General features: G+C 35.4%; 1 protein-coding gene across 2 annotated transcripts in view; it reads left to right on the top strand.

The window, feature by feature from the left end:
- SLC38A12 (solute carrier family 38 member 12) overlaps positions 1–26,594 on the top strand; it is a 92,562-nt gene that overhangs the window by 44,660 nt on the left and 21,308 nt on the right. For both annotated transcript variants that reach the window (XM_088133302.1, XM_088133303.1), the window contains exon 9: positions 24,763–24,856. In XM_088133302.1, coding sequence (XP_087989428.1) covers positions 24,763–24,856 — 94 coding nt within the window. The remainder of the gene's footprint in view (positions 1–24,762; positions 24,857–26,594) is intronic.

The raw sequence follows: 26,594 nt of genomic DNA on the forward strand, positions 1-26,594 counted from the left end.
TATGCTAATAATAGGTACCTCTATTTCTCTGAATCAAGAGAGATTATGGAAATCCTAGGCAACTGTCTGGATGTGGAACTAGATGGGGTTCAGTAATCTGGGACTAAATCCTGATAAGATGAAGAATGGTTCTGGATTGAGAACAGGTATGTAGCTTAAACATTCATAGAACCATCCTGGTCATTGGAAGCACAAGGAGTGTGTCAGCTACAGCCATTCCTGGGCTTGGGAAAGTTTAGCCAAAGTGAGCTATGCAGCTGCCCTTATAAAGAGTTCAGAAGCTGCAGCTAATGGAAAACAAGATAGCAGGGCTGTTGTACGGTTGCCAGGCTTGCTATCTAATATTGGCATTAAAAGAATGACACTGTCTATTAATTTGCTACTGGATTGTTTCAAAGTTTGGCAGTAACATGCAGGACCCTGAACAACTTTGGATTAGAATATCTGTGTGGGAGTGCCTTGAAGACAACTGATATAAAATGCAGCATCCTGAATGTTGGCATGTTGCACACTGTACCTTCTGTATAACACCTATTTTCAGATGTTCACTTCATTGGTTACTGATGATTTTTAAGTCCAATTCAAAATGCTGGTTTTGACTTATAAAGCTCTAAATGATTTGGTTCCAAGATTCCTTCAGGTAGAATCAACTTGGTCTGTGTGTGCATGTATGAAAGGCGGGCTTAGGTCCTGTTTCTACTCACCTCAGGGGTATGTGGGCCCAAATATAGTCCTTCTCCATAGTGGTTCCCATCCTTTGCGACATGTTGTCTCTGGACCTTACACCTTGCATCCTTCCTGCTGGTAATTCTCAAGGCAGTGAAGATATATACACTGCCTTGAATATACATAGACCTATTACATCAGGTGTTTGTTGGATGTTGATTTATTATGGATGGACTTCCATGTTATAGTTACTTATGTTTATTGTCAAGCTTGAAGTGATTGAGTTCTATATTTTTATTCCTACTGTTGTAAACTATTCACAGTCCTATGAGCTGAGTGGTTGATAGATTTTGAGAAATAAAATAATGGTTACTCCCATATAGAACCCCTGGCTGCTGTGATTCCAGTTTCATTAGAGGTTCTCTTGGCAGTGCCAAATCCCTGCATTGTGTAAGCAGGGAGAAGTTCTTTAAGTTGTACAGTTTGTGAAACTCCCTTTCCACAGAAAGAAATCATATGGTGATCCTGTTAAGATATATGTTTAAAAGCTTTGTTATTCATTTCAGCATTTGAGAATTGAAAATTGTGCCTTTACTTCAGGTTATGTTCCGGTTACTTTATTTTTATCAGGTATTTTTACCATAAAGAGACTAAATAAACCATTTTTAATTTTTTAAAGAAATCAGTCACCCAGCACTCTATCCTACCCATCTCTAGCTCCATTGCTGAGGTGGAATCTACTATTTTCCACCCCAGGAGAGAACATTTGAAAACTTTGTGTGTATGCCTAGGCATGTGCAAGGTTCCGTCTTATAGAAGAAACCCCCATCCTATTCCATATGTATCTCCAGACATCAGGAACTGAGCAGTTATTTGGCTGGTTTTTTAAATTTCAGCTGTTACTTGCTGAGTTCTTTATGGACTCCTCTAAGAAGAGACAAGTTTTGTTTGTGATGAGTTGGAGAGAATTGTATCCCCCACCCACACCCCAGCTGCATACACTGCGTATTCTGATTGTGTTGGCTACTAGTTGTTCTCTGGCTTAACACAACTATAAACCTCTAAAAGCAGTTTGTCTTCCTTGCACGTTAATACTAATTGGCATGGTTATTATCACCATTTAACCCAAATGGACCTTGTGCAGAGAACAGCCCTGGCTGAATGAAACTTTCCGGTGAGACTGGTTTTATAGCAGCTATTCCATCTGCTTCTGAGCAGTGCATACTTCTGAAAGTTCTTTGATCTAAAGAAGGCAAAAGCTCTTTAATAAAAATAAGTCTTCCTTCTTGATACAGTGTGAAAATACCACCAACTGAGGCAAGGAACAAGTCAGTAATTTAACACTGAATAAAACATTATCAAATGGTGTGTGTACACACACTGGAAACTGTTACAATATAATAGTCTAATCAAGGAACCACCAAGGAGGAAACCACACCCCCACCAAAACTGGCAGGGCAAGCTACTAAATATAAACAGGCAGTAAACCCCACACTTACTTGCACTGATGATACTGCCTAGTTGGGTAATGAAACATCTGCAAGCAAAAAGTCAAGTTCAGAGAGCCCCAAGAACTCCACAACTGTCTAATCTTTTGTAAGCGTAGTTTTAGACCCATGAGGTCTAAAGATGTGCACAGGCATTCATTTGCAAAGGCATTCATTCATGTTGTTCAGGTATTTATCATACTCTGTTGAAAGAATGATCCTGAATGTAAGATTCTTGTTCTCTCTCTTGTCCCACCCCAAGGAAAAGTAGACAGAACAAAAGTATCAATACAGATAAATATGCTGTGTAGCCTTATCAGCTTAGAGTCTATAAATCCATCTGGAGCCAATCTTGGCAATTTTCCACACCCCAATAAATGTATGCATGTCCCTCTATTTTCTGTCTGTATATATGCCTGTATAAGAATGTATGTATGTATGTACCTGAGGCTACAAAAGGTTGTAGCGAAAATAACAATATGGAAGAATGGGATGATAAGAAGGATTAGCTGCACAGGGAAGGGAAGGAAAGAAAACAATTGGAACAAAACTGGATGGAGATGAAAAAAGAGGAAGAAGGAAATAGAAAAAGGAAAGAAGTTCTCTCTCTCTTAAAATTCATAAGTCAATTAGCCCCTTCCAAGCAGTGATTTAAGTCTAAAAGGCATTCTGCCAGCTGCTTGTTCTCAACAGCATGTTTCTGTTCTTCTTGGCAAATATAGGTTTCCCCAATTCACAGATTACCAGGGGTGAGAGGGTGAGAAGAATATGGGTTTCCTATTGGATAAATATGGTACATGGCAGAAAAAAATGCAGCAAACATAGCAGTTGAGATATTGCTAATTAAAAGTGTGAAATGCTACAAATGGGAGGAATTTCTTTAGGGCCCCAATCAAAAAGACTGGGTTTGAATATTTAGTCAAAAGTATTTGATAAAATCATAGTTAAGCATCTTTTAAATATTAAACTATTGTTTATGTACTTCTTATTGTAAATGGGTTTCTATTAGGTGAGTCACAAAATGAAATTAAATATTATAATGAATCACTGTGATTTATTATAGTATCCGGAGAAATGGATGATTCATTAAAGTATTATATGACTTTTGTGCTGAAACGCTGTGTTTAAAATAGGAACTTCACTGTTCATGACAGCTTGTGTTTCTTTTCAAATGGGTTTGCAATTATAGCAGGAGTTGGGAGGGGTAGTATTTTTTTTTCTAGTTCATACAGTTTTTGTCCACAGCATACAGGGACTCAGGCAAGACCCTACTATGTCATCAGCCTCTTCCCCAGGCCACTGGGATTTGAGAGGTTAAGAAAATGAGCTATAGGCAGACCCCAGCTCTATCCAGCTGATCCCAAAGTGACTGCTGTTCCCTGACAGGGTCAAGGCCCCCACCTGGTGAGTTTGGTTGGTGGCTCCCACTACTGAGATAGTAGTGGTTATTGAGATTCCCATTGGGCATCTTTGTAAGCCACTTCACCCTTGAAGAAGAGAAAGAGATAGCATCTACAGTTTTGCTCATACAGGTAGTCCTCGCTTATGGACTATTTGTTCAGTGACCATTCAAAGTTATGACAGTGCTGAAAAAAGAGATTTACGACTGGTCCTTGAACTTGCAGCTGTCACAGTGTCCCCATGGTCATGTGATCATGATTCGGGTGCTTGACAACTGGTGTGCATATATGATGGCTGCAGTGTCCCATGGTCACGTGATCACCATTTACAATCTTCACACGGGCTTCCAACAAGCAAAGTCAATGGGGAAGCTGGCAGGAAGTCACAAGTCGTGGTCACATGACATCGCACTTATCTGTGGGTGATTTGCTTCATGACCGCAGCCAGAACTGACATCATAAGTTGGGCGTGGTCACATGATGTTTCACTTTATGGCCATGTCACTTAGCGACAGAGTTGCTGGTCGGTGAGTGAGGACTACCTGAATATGTTCTGGGACATGATGAATAGAGCTTAGGGTCTTTTTTTACTTTTTATTTAAACAATACATTAAAAAATGAAACAAAAAGCATAATAAGAAAAGGCATTTTATATAATATACCTAACTCTATAAACTAAAGGAAAGATATAACATTTAAATATACATTTTCAGTATTTCTGTCCAAAAACATTTATATTGGTGGAGGTAATTTTTGGGGAATTAGTTTTTTAATATGCCTAAAAATGGAAACCAAGTATGAATAAAACAGTTCTTAACTAAAGGAGTCTTCAAGCTGTTTTGCTGTACAGGTAGTCCCAGTTTAAGAACAAGTTCCGTTCCCAAGGTCTGTCCTTAAGTCGAATTTGTATGTAAGCTGGAACAGTGTTATTGTATAATAGTGTATAAGGAGTATTGTGTATTTAACTCGAATCATTGTGTATTTAACTCATATTTTGCTACAATAGCCTCTGTTCTTAACAATGGGTCGTCTGTAACTTGGGCGTTCTTAACCCAGAGACTACCTGTATTGTATTAACATTTTAGCCAGTTAGCTTCTCACACCTTAAAATCTATTGGTACAACAAGCAAAAAAAAAAATAAAAATCTTACATTGTACTATTTTATAAGTTTTGGGGAAAATAGATGATAAACTGTACTAGGATTAACTACCAGAGGTTATGGTACTATCTACCAGTCTGATTACAACTGTTCCAATATGATTTAGAAAGTGTTTGATTAATGTACTTTTAAAAGGATGTGGTATCATTTATGAATTATTTTATTTTTAATTCTTTTTTTTTTGTTAAAGAATCTTAGGTGGATATGTGGATTTCTTTTTTTTTAATTCTTCAAACTGTTTCATTGGTTGACATTTCCAGTTGCCTCAATTCTTCAGATTCCCTTGTAGGAAAAATCCAGTGCAGATCTGTCCCAGAGTGCCCACAGTGAAGATCAATTCAAATAATTCATTTAGTTTCTCAGCAATTTCTTATCTCTGTATAACAGATGTTCAATGTCTTCTCGCCCAATGGACGAGAAGTTTCTTGCTTCATATTTATTTAAAGATCTCTGATTATCTTATTCCTAGTGGGCTTCTTTCTTCATCTTTTACTACTTTGTCTGCTGGATTGGAGGAGGCAATTTTTAATCTTTTTCATTTTCCACATTTCTCTCTTTTTTTTAAAAAAAAACAAACTTTATTATTTAAAAAAAACAAACATATAACCATATAATTATAAATAAACTTATATACATAAAACACATAACATATACTAACATTAATTACAAAATTACACATAGAACAATACATACAGCGATTTCCAGATCTCTTCACAGTGAATCTATTACTATTCATTTACTATTTTCTTGTCCCATTATACTATTTTGTATACTTATTCCACTTCTATATTACTATTACATTAAGTATCAGTTATTTTTATATTTTGTGATTCTTCTATGTAACTCAAGAAAGGGAACCATTCTTCCATAAATTTATCTACATCTTTATCTTTTAATTGGTCCGTTAACTTTGCCATTTGGGCTAAGTCCAAAACCTTCAGTAACCATTCTTCAATTGTTGGGATGATCTCTTCTTTCCAATGTGTAGCATAAATTATAAGAGCTGCCGTAATCCAATATAATAGAAGCTTTCCGTGGGTCCTTCCCAGTTCTTCATCTATAAGTCCCAGTAAATACATTTCTGGTGTTTTTACTATGTTTACTCCCAGAATTTTTTGAGTAATATTGTGTATTTCTGACCAATACTTTTCAGCTTTTATACAAGTCCACCAGATATGATAAAGAGTACCCTTTTTTTTCCCTACATTTCCAACAACGGTTTGAGACATTTTTATACATTTTAGAAAGAATATCTGGAGTGATATACCAACGATACATCATTTTAAAAAAGTTTTCGTTCAAATTGTAACTTAATGTAAACTTTAAACTTTTTGTCCACATTTTAGTCCAATTTTCATATGGAATATTATATCCAAGGTTTTCTTCCCATTTTGCCATACAATTTTAAAATTTGATATCTTCCATTTTAATTTGTAATAAAAATTTATATAATTTCGTAATTAGATGTTCATTGGTACCCTCTATTTGGATATCCCACCAGGATTGCTCCTTTGAAAATCTAAAGTTTTTTTGGTCTATTTTGAATTGTTCTTTTAATTGTATATATTGAAACCATTGACACTGATATCCATTCTTCTCTAATTCTTCCCTTGTTTTCAAGGTAAATTTATTTTCTTCGTATTTTAGTAATTCTTTATATTTTAACCAATTATAATTTGTACTACTCTCTCTTCTCCCAAAAGCTTCCTGGGGGGATATCCATAATGGAATATTTGGTTCTAATATTGTTTTATATTTATTCTAAATTCTTAGAATGGATCTTCTAATACTATGATTATTAAATAATTTATTTGCTTTAATTTTGTTATACCACATATAACCATGCCAACCGAATTTTAAATCATGGCCTTCTAACTTTAATAATCTTTGATTTTCTAAGGTGCTCCATTCTTTTGACCAAATTAAACCACATACCTCGTAATATAATTTCAGATCCGGAACACTGAAACCTCCCCTTTCCTTACTATCTTGCAGAGATCTGTATTTAATTCTCGGTTTTTTCCCTTTCCATATAAATTTAGATAAATCTGCTTGCCAAATTTTAAAAGTTTTATCTGTTATTTTTATTGGTTTATTTTGGAATAAAAAGAGAATTCTTGGTAAAATATTCATTTTAATTGTCGAAAATTCTTCCCATCAGGGATATATTCAAATTTTCCCATCTTATTAAATCTTGCTGAATATCCTTCCATATTTTAATATAATTATTTTGAAATAGATCTTGATTTTTCTCTACAATCTCAATTCCTAAATATCTGGTTTTCTGAACACTTTTAAATCCTGTTTTTTGTTCCAGATTTGTTTGATTAATCTGAGTCATATTCAACTTCATCATTTTTGTTTTTTGTTTATTCTAAATCCCGCCAATTCTCCATATTCCTGTAATTTTTCCATTAAATAAGTAATAGAGTTTATTGGATTTTGTATAGTAATAATTAAGTCATCGGCAAACGCTCTTAATTTATATTCTTCCTGTTTTATCCTTATCCCTTCTACACGTTTGTCTTTTCTAATATCTTCATTTAGAACCTCTAATACTAAAATAAATAGTAATAGAGAAAGAGGGCATCCCTGTCTTCTGCCTCTCTCTGTTAAACAATCTTGAGTTGTTTCTTGATTTACTATAATTTTAGCCTTTTGGTTGGTATAAATTGATTTTATTGCATTTATAAATAATTCTCCAAAATCCATATACTCTAATGTTTTAAACATAAAATCCCAATGTATATTATCAAAGGCTTTCTCTGCATCCACGAATAGAAGTGCTATTTCCTTATCTACATGTACATGTGCATATTCTATTATATTTACTATAAATCTTAAATTATCTTTTATCTGTCTTTGTGGTAAAAAACCATTTTGATCTCTTTTAATAATTTCTTGAAGTACCATTTTTAATCTATTTGCAAGAATCAGAGAGAATATTTTGTAATCACTATTTAATAAGGAAATTGGTCTATAATTTTTACAAAAAGCTGGATCTTGACCTTCTTTTGGTATCAAAGTTATATTAGCTTCATTCCATGATTTAGGTATCTTCTTTTCTATTAAAATCCCATTTAAGAGATCTTTAAAGGGGGAAATAATTTGTTCTTGGAAACGCTTGTAGTAATCCGCTTTAAAACCATCCGGTCCTGGTGCTTTACCAGTTTTTAATTTTTGAATTGCCTCCATAATTTCTTGGGTCAAGATGGAGTTATTCAAAATTTCTTTTTGTATTTTCGTTAGTCTTGTTAAATTCTGTTTTGTCAAATATTCATCAATTTTATCTAGAGGAGTCTCCTTTTTTTAATATAAATTAGTATAAAATGTATGAAATGCCTTTTTCATCTTGTCATTATCTGTTAACTTCATTCTCACAAATTTTTGTTATTACTTTCTTTTCCTTTTCTTTTCTTAATTTGTAGGCTAGCCATCTACCCGTTTTGTTAGCATGTTCAAAATTTCTTTGTTTAACATATCTACGTTTTTTTCTCTATTTCATCTGTGGTCATTATTTTAACGTGCTGTTGCAATGTTTTAATTTGTTGGATTATACTCGCATCTGTTGGGTTAATTTGTAGTGCTAATTCCTTTTCTTTTATTTGAACCAATATTCTTTGCAATTTAAGTTGCGACCTTTTTTTATGTATACCATTTAAATACATGAGATGGCCTCTCATATATGCCTTACACGCATCCCATACTACTGATATCTCAACTTCATTATTTAAATTCCTCTGAAAAAACTCAATTAATTTCCTTTGACAACCTTCCACATATCCTTTATTTCTTAATAAGGTTTCATTAAGCCTCCATCTGTACACTTTTGGATATAATTTTATTAATATTTGAACTGGGTTATGATCTGAAAGGGTCTTTGGTAGAATTTTTACATTTGATATATTTTTTGCCAAATTTACAGAGAGCCAAATCATATCAATCCTAGAAAATTATTTAAATCTATCTGAGAAAAAGGTATAGTCTCTAGCTAAACCATTTTTATGTCTCCATGCATCCACTAATGCTAGATTCTCCATCAAATTAAAACAAGATTGGGGTAATTTTCCTTGTGTACTTTTAATTTTTTGTGCCGATTTTCTATCTATACTAGGGGATATAATCCCGTTCCAATCTCCCATTATAATCCAATTTTTATATGGTAAATCTAAAATTTCATTTAATAAATTTTGATAGAAACTTTTTTGATTGCCATTAGGAGCATATAGGCCCACTAAAAGCACTCTAGTTGTTTGTATCTCAATTTCTATCATTATATATCCACCATTTTTATCTTAATTAATTGAGGTTTTAAGTAAGGCTTCACATAGCAGGCTATTCCATTTTTTTTTCATTTGCGGCTATAAATTCAGTTCCCAATTGTTTATTTATTAAATATTTAATATCCTTTTCTTTTATATGTGTTTCTTGAATACATATTAAATCTTCTTTAAGTTTCTGTAGATAGTGGAAAATTTTATTTCTTTTTGCTGGTGCATTTGCACCATTGATGTTCCATGTTGTACATTTTAGTTCATTCATTATTAAAGCAGCCTTCGAACTCCTTCGTGGTTAATGTTGGTTTTCTTATGTTTAATTCTTCTTCTGTACTGACAAGTTGCTCTAAGCTTTCTCTTCTTTCCTGTCTGTCCTTTTTGTCTCTATTTTGTTCTGTGTCCATTTTATATGTCTTAAGGAATTCTTTAGCTTTTTGCATTGTATTTAGTTTAAATCTTTGGCGTTTAAATAATACACTGACACCTTCTATTTTTTCCCATCTAAATCAGATTTTATTTTTTTTTAGGATATCTGTGAGAAAAGCATATTCTTTCCTTTTTTAAAAAATTTGTATGGGTATTTCTTTAAATATCTTAATCTCTACACCTTCAATGTCAATTTTTTTCCCATATGATGTTTGAATTATCAATTCCTTAATTTTTTTCCTTGCAAATTCGATGACAATATCTCTTGGTTTTTGATACTTAGTTGCATATTTGGAGTTCACTCTATACATATTTTCTATATCCTCTTCCAGTCTTTCCTTATCCCAATCTATTAAGTTTGCCAACATTTGAATTACTATATCTTGAATTTCCTCTTCCTTCTCTTCCACTACTCCTCTTAACCTAATACAGTATTCCTTTTCTTTCATTTCTAAAATTGTTAGTCTATCCCTTTCTATACTTTTTTCATCCTCTATTTTCTCTATCCTTTCTCTTCTTGAATTTCTTCTTTTATTTCCTTGTTCCACAATTCTAACTTCTTATCCAATCTCTTTTCAAAACCTTGTAATTTTTCTTCTAATAAGCATGTTATAGACTGTACAGTTTTTTTAGTATAATCTTCAAACATGGCTCTCATACCTTCTCCCTCAGTAGTTTCTGATTTTCTTCGAAGCTGACCTCTAGTGTTAATTTTCCAAATAATTAAATATTTTCACTTAAAATATTATATTTCCTGGCAAAAGGATTCTGTGTTTTCGGACTAGGTACAATAACAATGTCAATTATAGCAAAAATCACATATAACAGAGTTCTATTTTAACAGACCATTATCTCCTTAATCATCCAGTAGCTGTTCACAAATATGGCGATTGTTAATTAATTAATTAATCCCTTTCTTGTACCTTAGCGAAGTGTAAATAGTCTCACCAAAAAGTTTAAAGTTTTCTTCACTGTCAAGGAAGTTTCTTTTTTAGTTAATTCAGAAGGTCCCTTTTAAATAGAGGAGAGAAAGGCAGCGGTTCTCTCTGACAACGGGCTGGAACGCGGCTTCAAGAAAACTTTTACTCCCTGCTTCCCGGCTGTGTTTTCCCTCTGGCGAGAATAACAAAGGACACAGACACAACAAACTCTCTCACACAGCCGTCCAGAAGCTTGCGGAGTCTGTCACTCGCAGCCTCTTCTTCCCGGGGCTGCCTCCGTGCCTTGCACTCCTCCACCAACTTCAAAGCCACTTATTTTCCGCGTCCCTTGGATGAATTGTGAAAGCTACAAAAAAGCACAACCTGCCGCCATTCCCCTTCCGCGCAGCCCATTTTATTTTTAATTCTTGATGAAATATCAAAATAGATTTGAAGGGAATTTAGACTACAAGGAGTCCAAGCTGACCAAGTTCTTATCTGAAGTCCTTTAAAGATGTTAAATGTTTGGGTCTGATAACAAATGTTTTGCTCTTGTCATGACTATTACTCTTCCATATCTTAGTAAATTCATTCTGTCTGTACCCCGTTTTACAAATACATAGAATTCTGTTATTTTAAAGGCTTTTTGTGTCCAATGTCTCTGATCCTAAGCAAAAATTTACTTACTCTATTCTATACATTCCCTTTATTTGATAGAGCCAAAGCAGTGGCAGATTCTCTTGTCTGCTGCCTCATCCTGCATTGCAAACCAAGTATCAACTTCAGCATTAGTTTCTGAGGTTGAATTTTGAGATTGAGTTTGGTTGAATTAGAATGAGAGAAATAGACGTTGGTGATATGGCTCTGAACTGGATACTGATCCTGGGATGATCAGAGCAGAAATTGAGGTGCGGAGGAGAAAGGGTTTAGGAGAAAAGGGGTCCTATTGGATTTTATTGGCTTGTCTCAGTTTACAGATAAATAGTAACAAAGGGGGCTTGAGCATATTCTTTGCACAGAGCTGTCTTTGCACTTCACAAGAGGTCTGACTGTATTTATTTGCTTGCTTACTTGTTCAGTTTATATTGCTGTACGCTCACCAGGATTTCGGTTTGTGCTTTGTTTTCATTGAAGGCATGGTCTATGCTGTCGTTCTAGATTAGACTGCTTTGGAATGGTCTTACAAGGAAATTTTTACAAGTTTCCCCTTTCCAATCCCATAACCAGCGTCCTTACCCAAGGCAAAAAAATTGTTATGTATAACAGTTCAAAGCTACATAGTTCAATTTATTACTTACAGGACATGACATCCATAGAAATATAGCCAAACTGTGTCAACTGGGCATATCTATTGAAGGCCTAGTGTTGCTAAACCACAGTGTGTCAGATTCAGAGATTTATTATTTTTAGAATTTGGCAGCTTTAGAATATGTTAGGATTTGTCAAAAGAAACAATTTTATATAGTGCTGACTTGTCTAGAGCAAGTCCTTTGGAAGAAATATAAAAGTCTTGATTGGGGCTATATATATTCTGCATGCTTGGTAGCAGATTTTTGTATGGATATAACTGCTAAAACTTCAGACTAAATACATTTTCATGAGTTTCGTAGGTTTCCTTTTTGGTGACTTAGGACAAGGGGCAGCAGAGCTGTTATAGCTTTATTTATAGTAATTGTATGAAAGAAGAATATTCACAGTTGGATAATACATTAAGAACAACAGAAGTATGCATTGAGTTTTCCACCTCCATGGGGAAAGAGTCTATCAAAACCCTTTCCATCTTATTCAAACTTACCTTAGTTGCAAATAGGTTTTTATCATTTTCAGTTCACTTAATAAAATATAATGAAGGTATTTATTTTCATTTACAAGCATCTGAAATTATTTAAGCAATTGAAATGTGAAAGGATAGAACAGTATATTTCATCTCAAGAAAGAACTCTTAGATCTAATAATCACATGATCTAGTTTTGGATATGGCTAATTTCCATCCCTCTACATTGCTCCCTTGTGTTTAGATGTGCTTGAATTTTTTGCTAATTGATTTTAGTCTCCATTTCTGAGCGATTTTTTTGTTGCATCATTTAAGAGTAATATTTTATTATACTTCTTTTGTTGAATTGTTTATGCTTCAAAACCTACCCCAAAACTTTCTTAGGCAATTAGAAACAATTTACTGAATTTCTATATTTAACCAATTATTGTTATATCCTTTTGTTCAACATTTTGGCAACTTTATTCCAGAGCAATTCCATGGTGTATAATATTATTGCTACATTCTTACCTTGTTTTCTTATTACTATTTGCTTTCTTCTCTCCCTTCTCTATACATTTACATTTGGAATAGTAAAAAATACAAGCAAAAAACCATTAAAATGATTCTTGATACAGCACCATAAATAGTCTGGTAATAAAGAATTAAGTAGTGGTAATTTTAGGAAATTGGCAGTCCCTTTTTTCCCTAATTTGATTGTGAAAAGTAACCCTGGAAGCATATTTACATTCTAAATTGCAAGCTTGCTATTCATTACCATTTTGTCCTATGTGTGGTAGGATCCTGTGTCCTTGTGTTAACTTTCTGAAAAACAGTGTCTTTTCAGTTTAGCTGGAAAAATCAACACCTATTTGAAACCCACTTTTTTCACCCTAAAGGATAGACTCATGTCATTATCAGACATTAGTAATTCATGCCTTCATTATAATGTTGGATAGGCATGCACATCCCTTAACTTTGAAGAAGGAAAGCAGTTCTTTATCTGTCCTAAAACAATCAGACTATTATAAAATAGACTTACCAAAAGCCTGAGAGCTTTTAAAAATCTGTGCCCAGAAATGCACAGGTCAGGAACCTTGGTTCAAACTGGCCTCTCATGTTAGTGCCCAGCATCTTGCTGATTCTTCCAGCAGCCTTTGGTTAGAGCTTGCCTTTATCGCACAGGAATCTGTGCCTTCCTTATACTGCAGGATTACAGCTCCTAGTATCCCTCAGTATTGGCCATGCTGACTCAGACTGCTGGGTCTTTTTATGGGGTGGGGACGGGATCCACCATCATCTGAAGAACCTTCCCTTCCCTTCCCTTCCCTTCCCTTCCCTTCCCTTCCCTTCCCTTCCCTTCCCTTCCCTTCCCTTCCCTTCCCTTCCTGTTATAATTTCTTAAAACATTTAAAATTACAGAATAAATAGCTACCTAAAAGAAAAAAGAAGAGAGATGGTGGATATAGAATAACATATCAATAAATAATAGGGGAAATGGAGCAGTATATACTGACTAGAGGAGCTTGGCCATAAATGAGAATAAATGCCTTGCTTGATTTGATTTTAAAATATTTTCCTTAGGGGGGCAATAAAAATACATTCCTTGTTGTCACTTGTCTTGTTCAGTCTGATGTGAATGTCTTTTCTGAATTGATTGTTGTAAACCATCAAAGTAAATTAATGCACTCCAATTATGAAGATTTGCCTGTTTGTTCTGGCTTAGTATATATCTGTGTGTCTGTCTGTCTGTCTATCTAGTTTCTTTTCAGCGTGGTAATCATTTTCATTTTTATTGATTCAGCGTATGATGTTATGAAGCCAATGTTGACTGTGCATTTAGCTATTGATATAATTTCTAAAGAATCCATTTGTAATTTCCTTACTTCAGTTCAGGTGCTCTGGCTCCTGATTTGCATTTTTATTTCCTATATTTTGTCCCATCTGAGTGTCATGTTTTAAAATAATGTTTTTTTCATACCATATTTTGGTTGTTTACATTATTTTTCCAATTCCTTTGTTGCACTTGACCTGTGGCTCATCCTAATAGGGTGTAGATAATTGGCTTGATGTCATGCATCAGCTGTCCATACTTCCACCACATACATTTATTCTCCTCCCTTTGCTGATATCTGCTCTTTTAAGGTACCCCGCTGAATATCTTATTACCTTCTCTGTAGAATGCTGTTAGATTTTAAGGAGTCCTGGAATTATGCCAGATTATTATCCTTAGGGTGGAAAAGATAAAAGTCCAAGTTCACATCTTCAAAAGGTTTTGTCTCTTCTGCTCTGGGGTCCTCATTAGGAGAATTGTTCCAAATGCATGTTTTCTGTGTGTCTTCTATCTTTGATTATGTATGGCAAAGAAATATAAGTATATTCTTATGCAGGGCACAAGACCAACAAGAGTTAATTGACTCTGTGAAATCAACAGTTCCAAAGGTAATGGTACTGAAAATCAGGCTGCACTTTCTTGATTCAACCTGGGCACAGAATAAGTCAGATGATAGTTTCTTGAGCCAGGAATCCGTGAAATATAAGCCTAGATTAGCATAATATGGAACTAGTCTCCCTTGAGCTAGGGACCCATATCTCTATGGACATTGGAACATTGTTGAATAGAAGGATGAGTGTTTAGATAAATGCCAGAGGCTTGTTCTTTAAGGAAGGGGGGAAAATTGGGAGGAGCCATCTGGGTCTGGGGGCATGAAAGATTTTAGTCCACTCCTAGACTTGAATGCAAAGGCATTCATAGACTAAATATTTAGGCCTGTGCAACAATATTCTTCAACTATTTCAGATTTTGATCCATATGTTATTTTCTCTTTTTTCGTCTCTGTCAAGTAATTAGATGCAAGGAACACAAACTCAAATACGATCAGATGCAGTAGATAGTAGCATGGGATAAGAGAAGCCATTTTTGATGTAATTTGGTCTACTCTACAACTTCTAAAAGCACCTTGTTACTTGGATCTGGTTATCTTCCCTCTGATTTCTCTCTGTTTACCATTAAACAAAAGGTAACAGTGTTGTGACCTACTCTGATTAGGAGTGTAACCTTCATGTGAATCCTAATGTATGAGTACAGGTAGTCCCTAGTTTAAGAACAAGTTCCATTCCCAAGGTCTGTCCTTAAGTCGAATTTGTATGTAAGCCAAAACAGTATTATTGTATAATGTTATATAAGTAGTATTGTGTAATGAACTCAAACCATTGTGTATTTAACTCAAATCATTGTGTATTTAACTTGAATTTTGCTACAATAGCCTCTGTTCTTAACTATGGGTCATCTGTAAACCGGGTGTTCTTAACTGAGAACTGAGAACTGACTATCTGTACTGTGTAGAGTGTAATGGTGAAAATTTGTAGTCTAAATGTTTGCAGACTTACTGTTGTACATCTGCCTGTCCCAGGTCAAGCAGGAGGGGTATGCTGCTGGTCCCGTCTACTAGGGAGTTACACCTGGTGGGACCCAGGCAGCATGCCTTTTCTGCTGTGGCATATGGAACACCATTCCCCCTGAGGTGAGATTGGCCCCATCTCTGCTTGGCTTCCAGAAAGCCCTCAAGACATGGTTTTTCCATCAGCCTTGGGGGTCCTACAGTGAGCCCGCAAGATGGTTGTGTGATGTTAAGTGATGGTTGTCTCTCTCCTGCTATCTTGAGGGGTTTTTTTTTCCTGTTTTTACTTAGTGTTTTATGATGTTTTTTATGTATTAGGGTTACTAACTCCAAATTTATATAGCCATCCAGAGTCATGTTTTGTGAGATGGGTGGCTAAATAAATTTGTTAACTAACTAACTAACTAACTAACTAACTAACTAACACCATGTATACTTTGGAAATTCTTTAGGAGAAGTGTTCTTCAGACCTCAAGTGAATGCATTACCTCTCTGTCATTGCAGGTCATTTTTTAGGCTTCTGTATGTGCCTGAAAAAAGATGATGCTTAACAAATAAAATAATTAAGGCAGCACATCTTTAATGTGACTTCTAAAGCACCAACGTCTTTTTTTCAGGCTTCCTCAAAAGCCTGCCAAATAGCAGGGCAAGATTTTTTTCTCCAAAATAATGTCCTATGAATTGAGGAGGTGCTCCAGTATTTGCTGATAAGAATAAAAGCTATTGGAAACAAACCCATAGGCAAAAGGTGAAAATAACTACAATATAGACATCTTGGCTAAAAAGCAAGAGTCCTTTAACAATTTGCCTCAAGATTAGCTGTTGCTGGACGGGGGCTTTTTGGCTAGTGATTTTTGTAATACTTACAGAAGGGTCCTCTCTTTTTTATTTCCTTCGCAATATAGATATGCCTTCCTCATATCCCATCTCTATCCTGGTTTTTTTTGTTCTTTTTTTGGCTTTTGTGTGTTTCTTGCTATTTCTGCTGAAAGGAAAAAGGGGATTGTATATTTGTATGTTTGTTCCTTTCTGAGAGGCCTGTTTCTGTACGCGGGAGAGTGGGATAAGTATATTACAAGAAAGACATTAATTTTCTAAATGAGGTACTCTATTTTACAGGCAATTAATTTTAATTATTAGTGGGGTAGGGTTGCTCATGCTCTGTTCTTTTTTGGGGTGTGGTTTCTTGCAGATATATAGCATACATGCACGTACAAGTAAAACATTCACACATTTTTTGGAGAGGATGGAAATATCCAGGATTGGTTTCTGCTGGTGTTGACAGCTTTAGATTAATAGAAAAGGGAAGTTGGGCAGTGGCTCTGTTTATGTATGTGTGTGTGTGTGTGTGCACGCACACGTGCACGTGCAAGCATGTGTGTGTGTAGAGAGAGAGAATGTGTGTGTGTGTATACAGAGGGGGGAAACAAAATATGGTACAAAGTTTTCTGTTTTCTATTTCTGATGCCTTTATAATGATTTCTCTTTTTTGGAGATAATGTACTTCATTGCAAAACTAACAGATATATCCACTAGAAATATTTTGATTAATTGCTAAGGATTTATTCTTAAATCTCATGGATTTAAGGGTTTGGTATATTGTTTATTTCCTTGTATGGGTTGTTTGGTTTTGCTTTGTTTTCTTTTTTGGCTGCTGAATGTTAGACATAGCCTCCTTTGGACCTTTTAATGAGGCCGTTTTGAATAAAAAGTTTAGGCATTTTTTTCTACCATGAAGTACATTCGCCCTCCTCTCAGATAAGGTTTACTCATTCATGCTTACTAGTGGGATCAGGCATTTGTTATTTGTACACACATTCATCAAACATTTTATTCCTTTAGACTTTTCAACTTAATTTAAAAATGTATTAAGAACAAAATATATTTTTCTTAATACAGGGGACTGGAAAACAAAATTCATAATTCAGGTGCAATGATTTGTGTCTATTCATTCTGGTAATGAGCTTACTGGTAGAACCCTTTAGGAGGAAGAAGTGTTTGAAGATATCATCTTAAGCTAATTAACAGTGAAGTTTGCTTCAGAATTTATAACCATGCAAAAGTGAGATAGTTTTCCAATTTGAAAAAAGGTTTATTTTAAAAATCCCTACAGCAACTAATCAGACAGCATTTTTTTCCTTCAGTTTGCTGAAAGAATGCCAGTCGAGACTAGGTTGGTGAGAAAGCCCTTTGTGCCTTTAAGCACCAGTTGATGTGTGCAAGTACAGGTTTCCAATGGTTCGACTTTTCTGCTGGCAATTTTCTGTCCTTCATGGAGCTGAAGCAAGTTGCAGGTTTTGCTGGTTGATTTTGGTGTGTTCCAATTTGCTGAGAACACCTGTTCTTTAATTATCCACATCCCTTGTCTGTCTCTTTGTTTCACCTCTTTTTGATCTATGAGCTAATCTTTTTTTTTTTTTCCTTTCCCCAATGGGGATTGTATTAACAGTCCAATCATGTTTTCCTAAGAAAATTGGACAGGGACCTGAATTATAATTTGTAGACACAGAAGATAGCTATTCTCCTTTTGGCACCAATACAAGCTTCATACTTCCTCTGTGTGGCTATGAATCATGATTCTTTTCTACCTTCATTGTAATTTGATGTTTCACATAATTTTTGTAGATGAAATATTTGAAAGAGAAAGCATTCTAAAATTTTTACAATCAGCATAGCTGCTCATATTATGGCTTAACATTAGTTTATCAGCATAAATGGTTATATTGTTAACCCAAAATGTTTAGCTGGAATTCCACAAAGAATATGCAGGTAGTCCTCACTTAATGACCTCAATTGGGACCACCAGCTCCATCACTAAGCAACGCAGTCCTTAAGTGAAACATCACATGGCCATGCCTGACTTACAATGTCAGTTCCGCTGTGGTTGTTAAGTGTGATGTCACATGACCGCAACTTGCGATTTACTGCTGACTTCCCCATTGATGTTGCTTGTTGGAAGCCAGCTGTAAAGGACACAAATGGCGATCATGTGACCACAAGTTGCTACACACAAGTTGCGAAATGCCTGAATTGCGATCACATGGCCATGGGGATGCTCCGACGGCTGTAAGTTCAAGGACTGGTTGTAAATCTTTTTCAGCGCTGTTGTAAGTTTGATTGGTTGCTGAACGAGGCAGTCGGTAAGTGAGGACTACCTCTATTATTTGGCATCCTCCAGGTTTCTGATTCTTGGCTCTAGTTGTGGGGGCAACTCACTAAGAATTGCTCAGATTAAGAATGGTAGGGGTAGAAAATTCTGTCTCCACCAGTAGTTATTAAAGCATTGCACTCTGGCTGGAATTCACTATGATAGAATAGCAGACATGTTAAACCCTTCAAAGAAGTAACTTATTTTTGTTTTTATGTTCAGTTTCTTTGGATGGGGTACTGACCTTGTCAAAGGATCAGGGTCATATTTTGAAGGTTGTCCTAGACTATGCAATACTCCTGGAAGGTAATTTAACATGTATATTGTAGGTGAAGAATATTACCATCTCATTTAATGAAAGTGAGGATTGGATAGGCATCTAGAAGTCTTTAGGTGCATTTACAAATGTACATAAAGCAGGCTTATATCAAAAGAACAACCTTTCTCCTTTCCTGACTTTTTGTGATGGAAGTGAGGGATAAGAAGCTTTATATCATTGGGCTTCTTCTGCATGAGTGTTTTATAGTCAGTTGGGTATTTCTGGGTCTTCATCAGATGTCTGATCTAGGTATGTACATCTCCAAAGCTGATCAAATGATGGAAGTGACTTATTACTTCTTATTTAAGGTATTGGGGTAAAGTTTTTATTTGGTTGAACTATAAATTGGTCCTTTAAAAATAATCATCACTTTTCCTAAGTGTTTTGTCTCCTAATACAAGCTTTCTTGCAAATAAAATATAGTTTGCACTCTTTTTTAACTTGTACGTGATTTTAGCCAATTAACTGCCTTATAACTTAAAGGTTCTCTGGTGTAACTTGCTTTTGAGAATAGCAGTATTATAATTATTAGAGTAGAGAGTATTTTAGAAATATAGAGAGTCGGATCCAGATTTTGTCATTCTTGGAGAAGTCCAAATGAAGCAACTGGATAAGTTAATTAGGACCAAGAATGTTTATAAGGATGACAAAATCTGGATCCAACCTACTCTATGCTCCACAATCAATTTTTGTACTGAATCCTAAGGATTATGCTTGTTACTTTAATGACGTAAATGCAGATGGACGTGAACATCGACAGATCTATTGATGGAACAATCTTCTTTATTACAAAGAAATAATGATATTTAAACTATATTAAAATTAGTGTGCATATATAGAACAAAGAATGGAATGGAGGGGAATTTAGGATTGCAGCTGATTATAAGTCAAACACCTAGAGAAAGGCAACCAAAATTATAAGGGAGTTGAGCCTGTACCTTGTGACAAAAGGCTAGAAAGCCTAGAGTCATCTGGTTGGCAACTGTGAGAAAATAAAAGACTTGTGTTCTTATATTCACTTAATTCAGACCATATATGGAACGTTTGAATCTTTTAATAGTTTTGAGTGTTGGAGGCTTCTAGTTGAGTTGAACTTCATTTCCCAGTGGCCGCAATCTATAAAATGGGTATGTTAATGAAGGAAGAGTTACTAAGTTTCCACATGGCCTTTGGACCACTAATTTTTAACAAATGCATTATAACCTCATTCTTGGTTCTGCAGAAAAAGGAATGACATAGAGGGAAAAATATGAATAGAAGAGAATATATGTAGCTCAGGCTTGAACTGTGGAGTCCTTGGTGCTCCTTGGTTGTTTGTTTGTTTGCAGTCATTTCATTACCCAACTAGGTAACATCAGTTCACTGATGCACTGATGATGTTACCTAGTCGGGTAATGAAACGTCTGCAAACAATCTATCTCAGAGAGCACCAAGGACTCCACAGGAAAGTAGATATTTTATCTGGCAGAAAAAGGAGAATTTTCCTATCAGATGTGAGATTAAGTTAGTTTTATGTTCTGTGAGATCAGAAATGCAATCCCTTGCAAAATATGCAGCTGATTTTCAGCTTTCTGTTAAAGCAAAAGGAATAGGTAGGCTGAGAAACAAGATCATATGAAGCCTTGTTCTGTATGTTTAAGAGACTTAAGACATTGGGCACATCTTCAAACTTCTCACCTGCAGCAAAAGGGTATTAGAATTCATGAATTTTATATCTCCTTTGTATTCTGGAAATGCTTGTGATACTGGCTATATGTATTGTTTATCTATTTGTCATTTTGAAGTCTCTATTGTGGTTTGTTTAATTTCCATTTTAAAGACAAAGATTGGTGAAAAACATGCTAAAAATGTAATTGTGAGCTCTGCTTAATACTCTGTACTGTTTAATTCCTTCATTTTTTATAAAAGGTTTCTCAGTCCATAGAAAGTTCATAATGTTGCATCTTTTTTTAACCTTAAACCATGTCCTGAAATCTATTTTGAAGAAAGGTGGTAAAAATGATTTATATGAAAATAGATACATCCTTACAGTTACTGATCCACAAAGCACATGTCCATACACTCAGAATGTAGGCTACACTGCTGCTTATATGATCATTCTCCAGTGTTGTTGGAGACTGAGAAGTTGTTGTTCACCTCGCTAAACTTCAGGCATTTCCTGACACAACACAATATTGTTTTCCGCTGTTGTCTTACCTTAGAGGATCAGAAATCACTTTTTCCCTTTCATTCCAGACAGAGTTGATTTGTCAGAGGTGCATAAGGACTGTCATAATCTTAGACCCAGGAAAATTGAATCAATATTTCTGGAGTATTCACCTTTTGAATTATGAATAATAATGGCCAAACTTGTGATATTAAACAATATTAAGGTTCTTTTATTATTAATTGCTACAAACATACATGCCTACATACCATGGGCATGTATGGGTATGGCCTACATACCATATTCCTTTTCATGTACAGGTAGTCCTTGACTTACAACCATTCATTTAATGACCATTTGAGGTTACAACAGCGTTGAAAAAAGTGACTTACAACTGGTCCTCACGCTTACAACCATCGCAGCATCCCCGTGGTCAGATGATCAAAATTCAGGTGCTTGGCAACCAGCATGTATTTATGACAGTTGCAGCGTCTTGGGGTCATGTGATCACCATTTGCAACCTTCCCAGGGGGAAGCAAACAAGTCCAACAAGCAAACTCAATGGGGAAAGCTGCATTCGCCTAATGACCATGTGATTTGCTTAACAACTGTGGCAAAAAGGTTGTAAAATTGGGCGCAACTCACTTAATGATCTCATTGCTTAGCAACGGAAGTTCTGGTTCCAGTTGTGGTCATATGTCAAGGACTACCTGTAGGTTCTCAGCCAAATTATGCAGGTTCTCAGCCAGCAACATGTCATCAATGAACATACCTCTAGCATCATCATAAATGTTCCTTTCACATTTATACATAAATATATTAAACCACCAGGAGAACATTACATATACTTGTCTTATTTCCTGGTCAGTATAGATTTATATAGAATTGCAGTTGTTTTTTATTTACAACAAGGATGGGCTTTAAGACTGCATGCAACAGAATATTCTTTTCCCAGCCTATTCAGATATAGTATTGGATATAGTATTTAAATAGAAAACAGGTACAGAATTAATCAGCACCCACTATTTTATTGGTGTTTAAGAATTTTTTAAGTTTTAAAATGAATTTCAGATTTTGATATAACGTATTTAGAATTTTAAAATCATTAGCTTAAGGCTAAATAATAATAACAAGGACAACAACATCACCCTTATTATTTGTCATTGCTATGATCCCACTTTCAGGGATTTTGAAGAAAACAAATCTTGGCTCTCAGCAAAAAATGCTAATAAAATCTCACATTTGCTGTATATGGATGATCTGAAGCTTTATGGAAAATCAGAAATCAAAATCCAGTCATTGAAAAATACTGTAAGAATTTTTGGCACAGATATAGCAGTGGAATTTGGCCTAGAGAAATGTGCTATAGTAGCAATAAATTGGGGTAACATCATGAACATTAATGGAATTGAAATGCTGAATGGCCAAACCATCAGGAGCCGTCAGGATGAAGCCTACAAGTATCTTGACATTAGATAACATCAAGCATGGTCAAAATAAAAATGTGATTAGTAGAGAATACATCCAAAGAGTGAGAAAATTGTTAAAGACAAAATTGAATGGTGGAAACACCATCAAAGCCATCAATACCTGGGCCATACCTGTTATACGATACATTGCTGGAATTATTAACTGGACACAAGCTAAACTGGACAGTTTGGACTGAAAAACAAGAAAACTGATGACTATTCACTATGTATTACATCCTCGTAGTGATATTGATAGATTATACCTGCCCTGCAGAAATGGAGGCAGAGGTTTACTTCAAGTCAAACAAACTGTCAAAGAAGAAAAGCATGCATTGGCTTATTATATAAAAGATAGCCAAGAATAAGCACTGATGCAAGTTAAAATTTGGAACTTACTGAATACACAAGAAACAAAATGTGAATATCAAAATAATGTAATAAAAACACAAACAGAATGCTGGCAAGGAAAAGTATTACACGGTCATTTTCTACAAAAAATGGAGGGTAAAGTAGATAAAGGTAAAACCAGGCAATGGCTTACAACTGGACCGTTAGAAAGGAAACGGAAGATTGATTTTGACTGCTCGAGAGTGAGCTATTCGAACTAATGCAATCAAGGCCAGAATTGAAAAATCATCAAATGATTCAAAGTGCAGATTGTGCAAAGGAACAGGAGAAACAGTAGATCGTATACTTGGCTCATGCAAGAAGATCACACAAACTGATTATAAACAATGACATAACACAGTTGCCAAAATGATTCACTGGAACATCTGTAACAATTATCATGTGCCAGTAATAAAAAATTGATGGGAACTTATAGTTGAAAACAGTCTAAACATCTGGCTCACTGTGCAACCAACATTAATCCCTCAGTGAGGCACTACCTTGACATGGTTGTGGGGCTTGCGTGCTCTGAGGAGGAGGATCATTGGCATTGACAAAATCACCCTCAGTCAATTGCAAAAGGCAACTTTACTTGGAACAGCTTACATCCTGCGACAATACCTTTAACACCATCAAACAATAACATCTGCCTATCCCAGGTCCTTGGGAATGACTTGATAGGTGGATAAAAATGCCAAATCCAATCTAAACATCTGGCTGACTAGGTGACCAACAACAATAATAATAAGCTTAAGAGATTTAGAGGACTTGTAGAATGTTTATGATATACTTTAAGAGATACTTCTGAACATTTTGGAAGTCCCTTGAAAGGGAATGGGAACAGGTTGTTGATAGTCCCTAAAATAAGAGAAAACAATATATTGACCCTAACAACATTGTATATACATTAAATTACTAATGTCAGTTTTTGAAAATGTGGCCATTTGAAAGCTGAACAGGTGACTTCTTGATGAATTCCTGAACTTTTTAAGAGAAATTTGGATATCCCAACATTTTTTCAACACCTTGGCAAACAAGGAGAGACATGAATACATCTGGGATATCTTTCAAAATGTAAGTCAAGTGCACACACACCTGCTTCTGTCACACATGACAAAGCACGGGTGTTCAGTAGGACAAATAGCAAGTTAGGGATGATTTTCATTGAGGCAAGCAGATAGAAAAGAAAGTCTCAGACTCCAGTCCTAACTGGATTTGTCCACCCTTCTTAGGTGCTGTTAATTTTTTTAAAAAAATAACAGAATGATTAATCATTTTAATCATGGCAACCTCTTTAAAATCAGTAGTGAAATTATCAAGAAATATTGGACTGTTCTTGCACCTACATAAATGTGTATTCTGAATTATTATTTGCTATTTATCACTTTATCTGATGATGTATTCTATATCATGCATTTTAATGTTAATGATATATGTTTCATAATTATAATTTAAACCACTTTAGAATAAACTTGACTCTTGCTAAAAAAAAAATCAAAATTTGTTTCTTCCTAGGAGAAGTTTGCAACAAAATTACAAATAGAAACTAAGTATAATCTGAGATAGAGAAAATCATGTAGCACTGTCTAGCAGCTGTGGCAAATATGGTTAAGCCAATTTATATTATGGCTCTGCCTTAATCAGAAAATAAGTAAATTGTTTGACTACTAAGCAAATTTAGTCTCCTTTTAAAACAAGTGAATAATAGTTGGTAAAACCATATTTTTGTAAGCTGTATATACTTCTCCCTGGAAGCTGTTTTTCTTAATCTGCATTGTTTTTCTCAATTGGTTTTTCTTTCAGGCAGTATTTACTCTTCTCTTGGGTCCATTCACCTTTTTTAATGTGCAGAAAACTAAGTATCTTCAGATCATAACATCACTAATGAGGTGGTTAGGTAAGTCTACAAGTCAGTGCTATTTTATGTCCTTATTTCCATATATATGCCCACTATGGGTTGTGTGCAATGTTATTTGAATAGCCTTTCACTTGACCAATAGAATTTCCCTTTACTCCTCCATATGTGCCCCACATCTATTTTGGAATATCCCCAACCCTCTTGGTTGGATTTGGCTAGCTGTGGGAAGATAGGGGGAGAAAGAATACCTTTCTCTATTGTTTCAATATTTATGTGATTGCTTTGCTTTAATTTTTATGCAGTTGTGATGATGGCTTAATGGGTACTATGGGATGCAACATAGAAATCCTCCTTTGACCAGGGCATAATTCTTAACTACTTATCATGAATCCCTCTGTTTTTAAGCACTGTATTTTTCCGACTATAAGACGATACTTTTTTCTAAAATCCTTACGCTAAAAATTGAAGGGCGTCTTATTCAAGGAAGTCAGCCGAGGAGAAAACCGTGCGGTTGCAAAACTGCCCATACTTTGTCTCTGCAAAGAGGCTTCCTCCTATTTCTAGCCTCCAATCACGAGTGAAATAGCTTGAGTCTGCAAACAGACTTCCTCCAATCACAAGCCTTATGTAACTGACATCAGCTGATGCTGAACAAACCAATTGGAAGAAGTCTGTTCGCAGAAACAGGCTATCGGCAGTTTCACTCATGATTGAATGTAATCAGTTATGCAAAAGAGCATGGAAATAGAGCTGCAGAGAGACGGTTTGGACCTCCTCCCACCGAGTGTATCAGGTAAATGTTAACTAATTACTAAATAAAAATGTGTTCTGCACTATCTTTAAAATATTGATTTCTTAATTTTGGGTTGGAAAAGTGGGGGTTGTCTTGTACATGGGGGCATCTTATTGACGGAAAAATACGGTAGTTTTGTTTCTGTAGTTGTTACTGCTATGCATTTTAGCAGCTTGGAGGAAAAAAAGAATGAATAGTAGTCAGTACCAGGACTGTGCAAAGAACTCAAGAGGTGTTTTGCAAAGCATATTAACACCTTTATCATTGCAGTATTTGCAAGGCTTGTGTGGCTGCTTCAATAGAGGTTCCCAATATATGTGCATGCACAGAGAACTTTGCCATTGAGTCCAGTTATGAAGCAAAGGTGTGACAGAAAAACAAATGTTTATGTATTTACAGTGGGGCAAAAAAGTATTTAGTCAGCCACCAATTGTGCAAGTTCTCCCACTTAAAAAGATGAGAGAGGCCTGTAATTTTCATCATAGGTATACCTCAACTATGAGAGACAAAATGGGGAAAAAAATCCAGAAAATCACATTGTCTGATTTTTAAAGAATTTATTTGCAAATCATGGTGGAAAATAAGTATTTGGTCAATATCAAAAGTTCATCTCAATACTTTGTTATATATCCTTTGTTGGCAATGACAGAGGTCAAACGTTTTCTGTAAATCTTCACAAGGTTTTCACGCACTGTTGCTGGTATTTTGGCCCATTCCTCCATGCAGATCTCCTCTAGAGCAGTGATGTTTGGGGGCTGTCGCTGGACAACACGGACTTTCAACTCCCTCCAAAGGTTTTCCATGGGGTTGAGATCTGGAGACTGGCTAGGCCACTCCAGGACCTTGAAATGCTTCTTACGAAGCCACTCCTTCGTTGCCCGGGCGGTGTGTTTGGGATCATTGTCATGCTGAAAGACCCAGCCACGTTTCATCTTCAATGCCCTTGCTGATGGAAGGAGGTGTTCACTCAAGGTGTTCTTTCCT

This window comes from Python bivittatus, unplaced genomic scaffold (genome assembly GCF_059951505.1).
Source record: "Python bivittatus isolate LINGU-HERP-01145 unplaced genomic scaffold, Pbiv_v1 ctg000080_np1212, whole genome shotgun sequence".
NCBI classification, from domain to species: Eukaryota; Metazoa; Chordata; class Lepidosauria; order Squamata; family Pythonidae; genus Python; species Python bivittatus.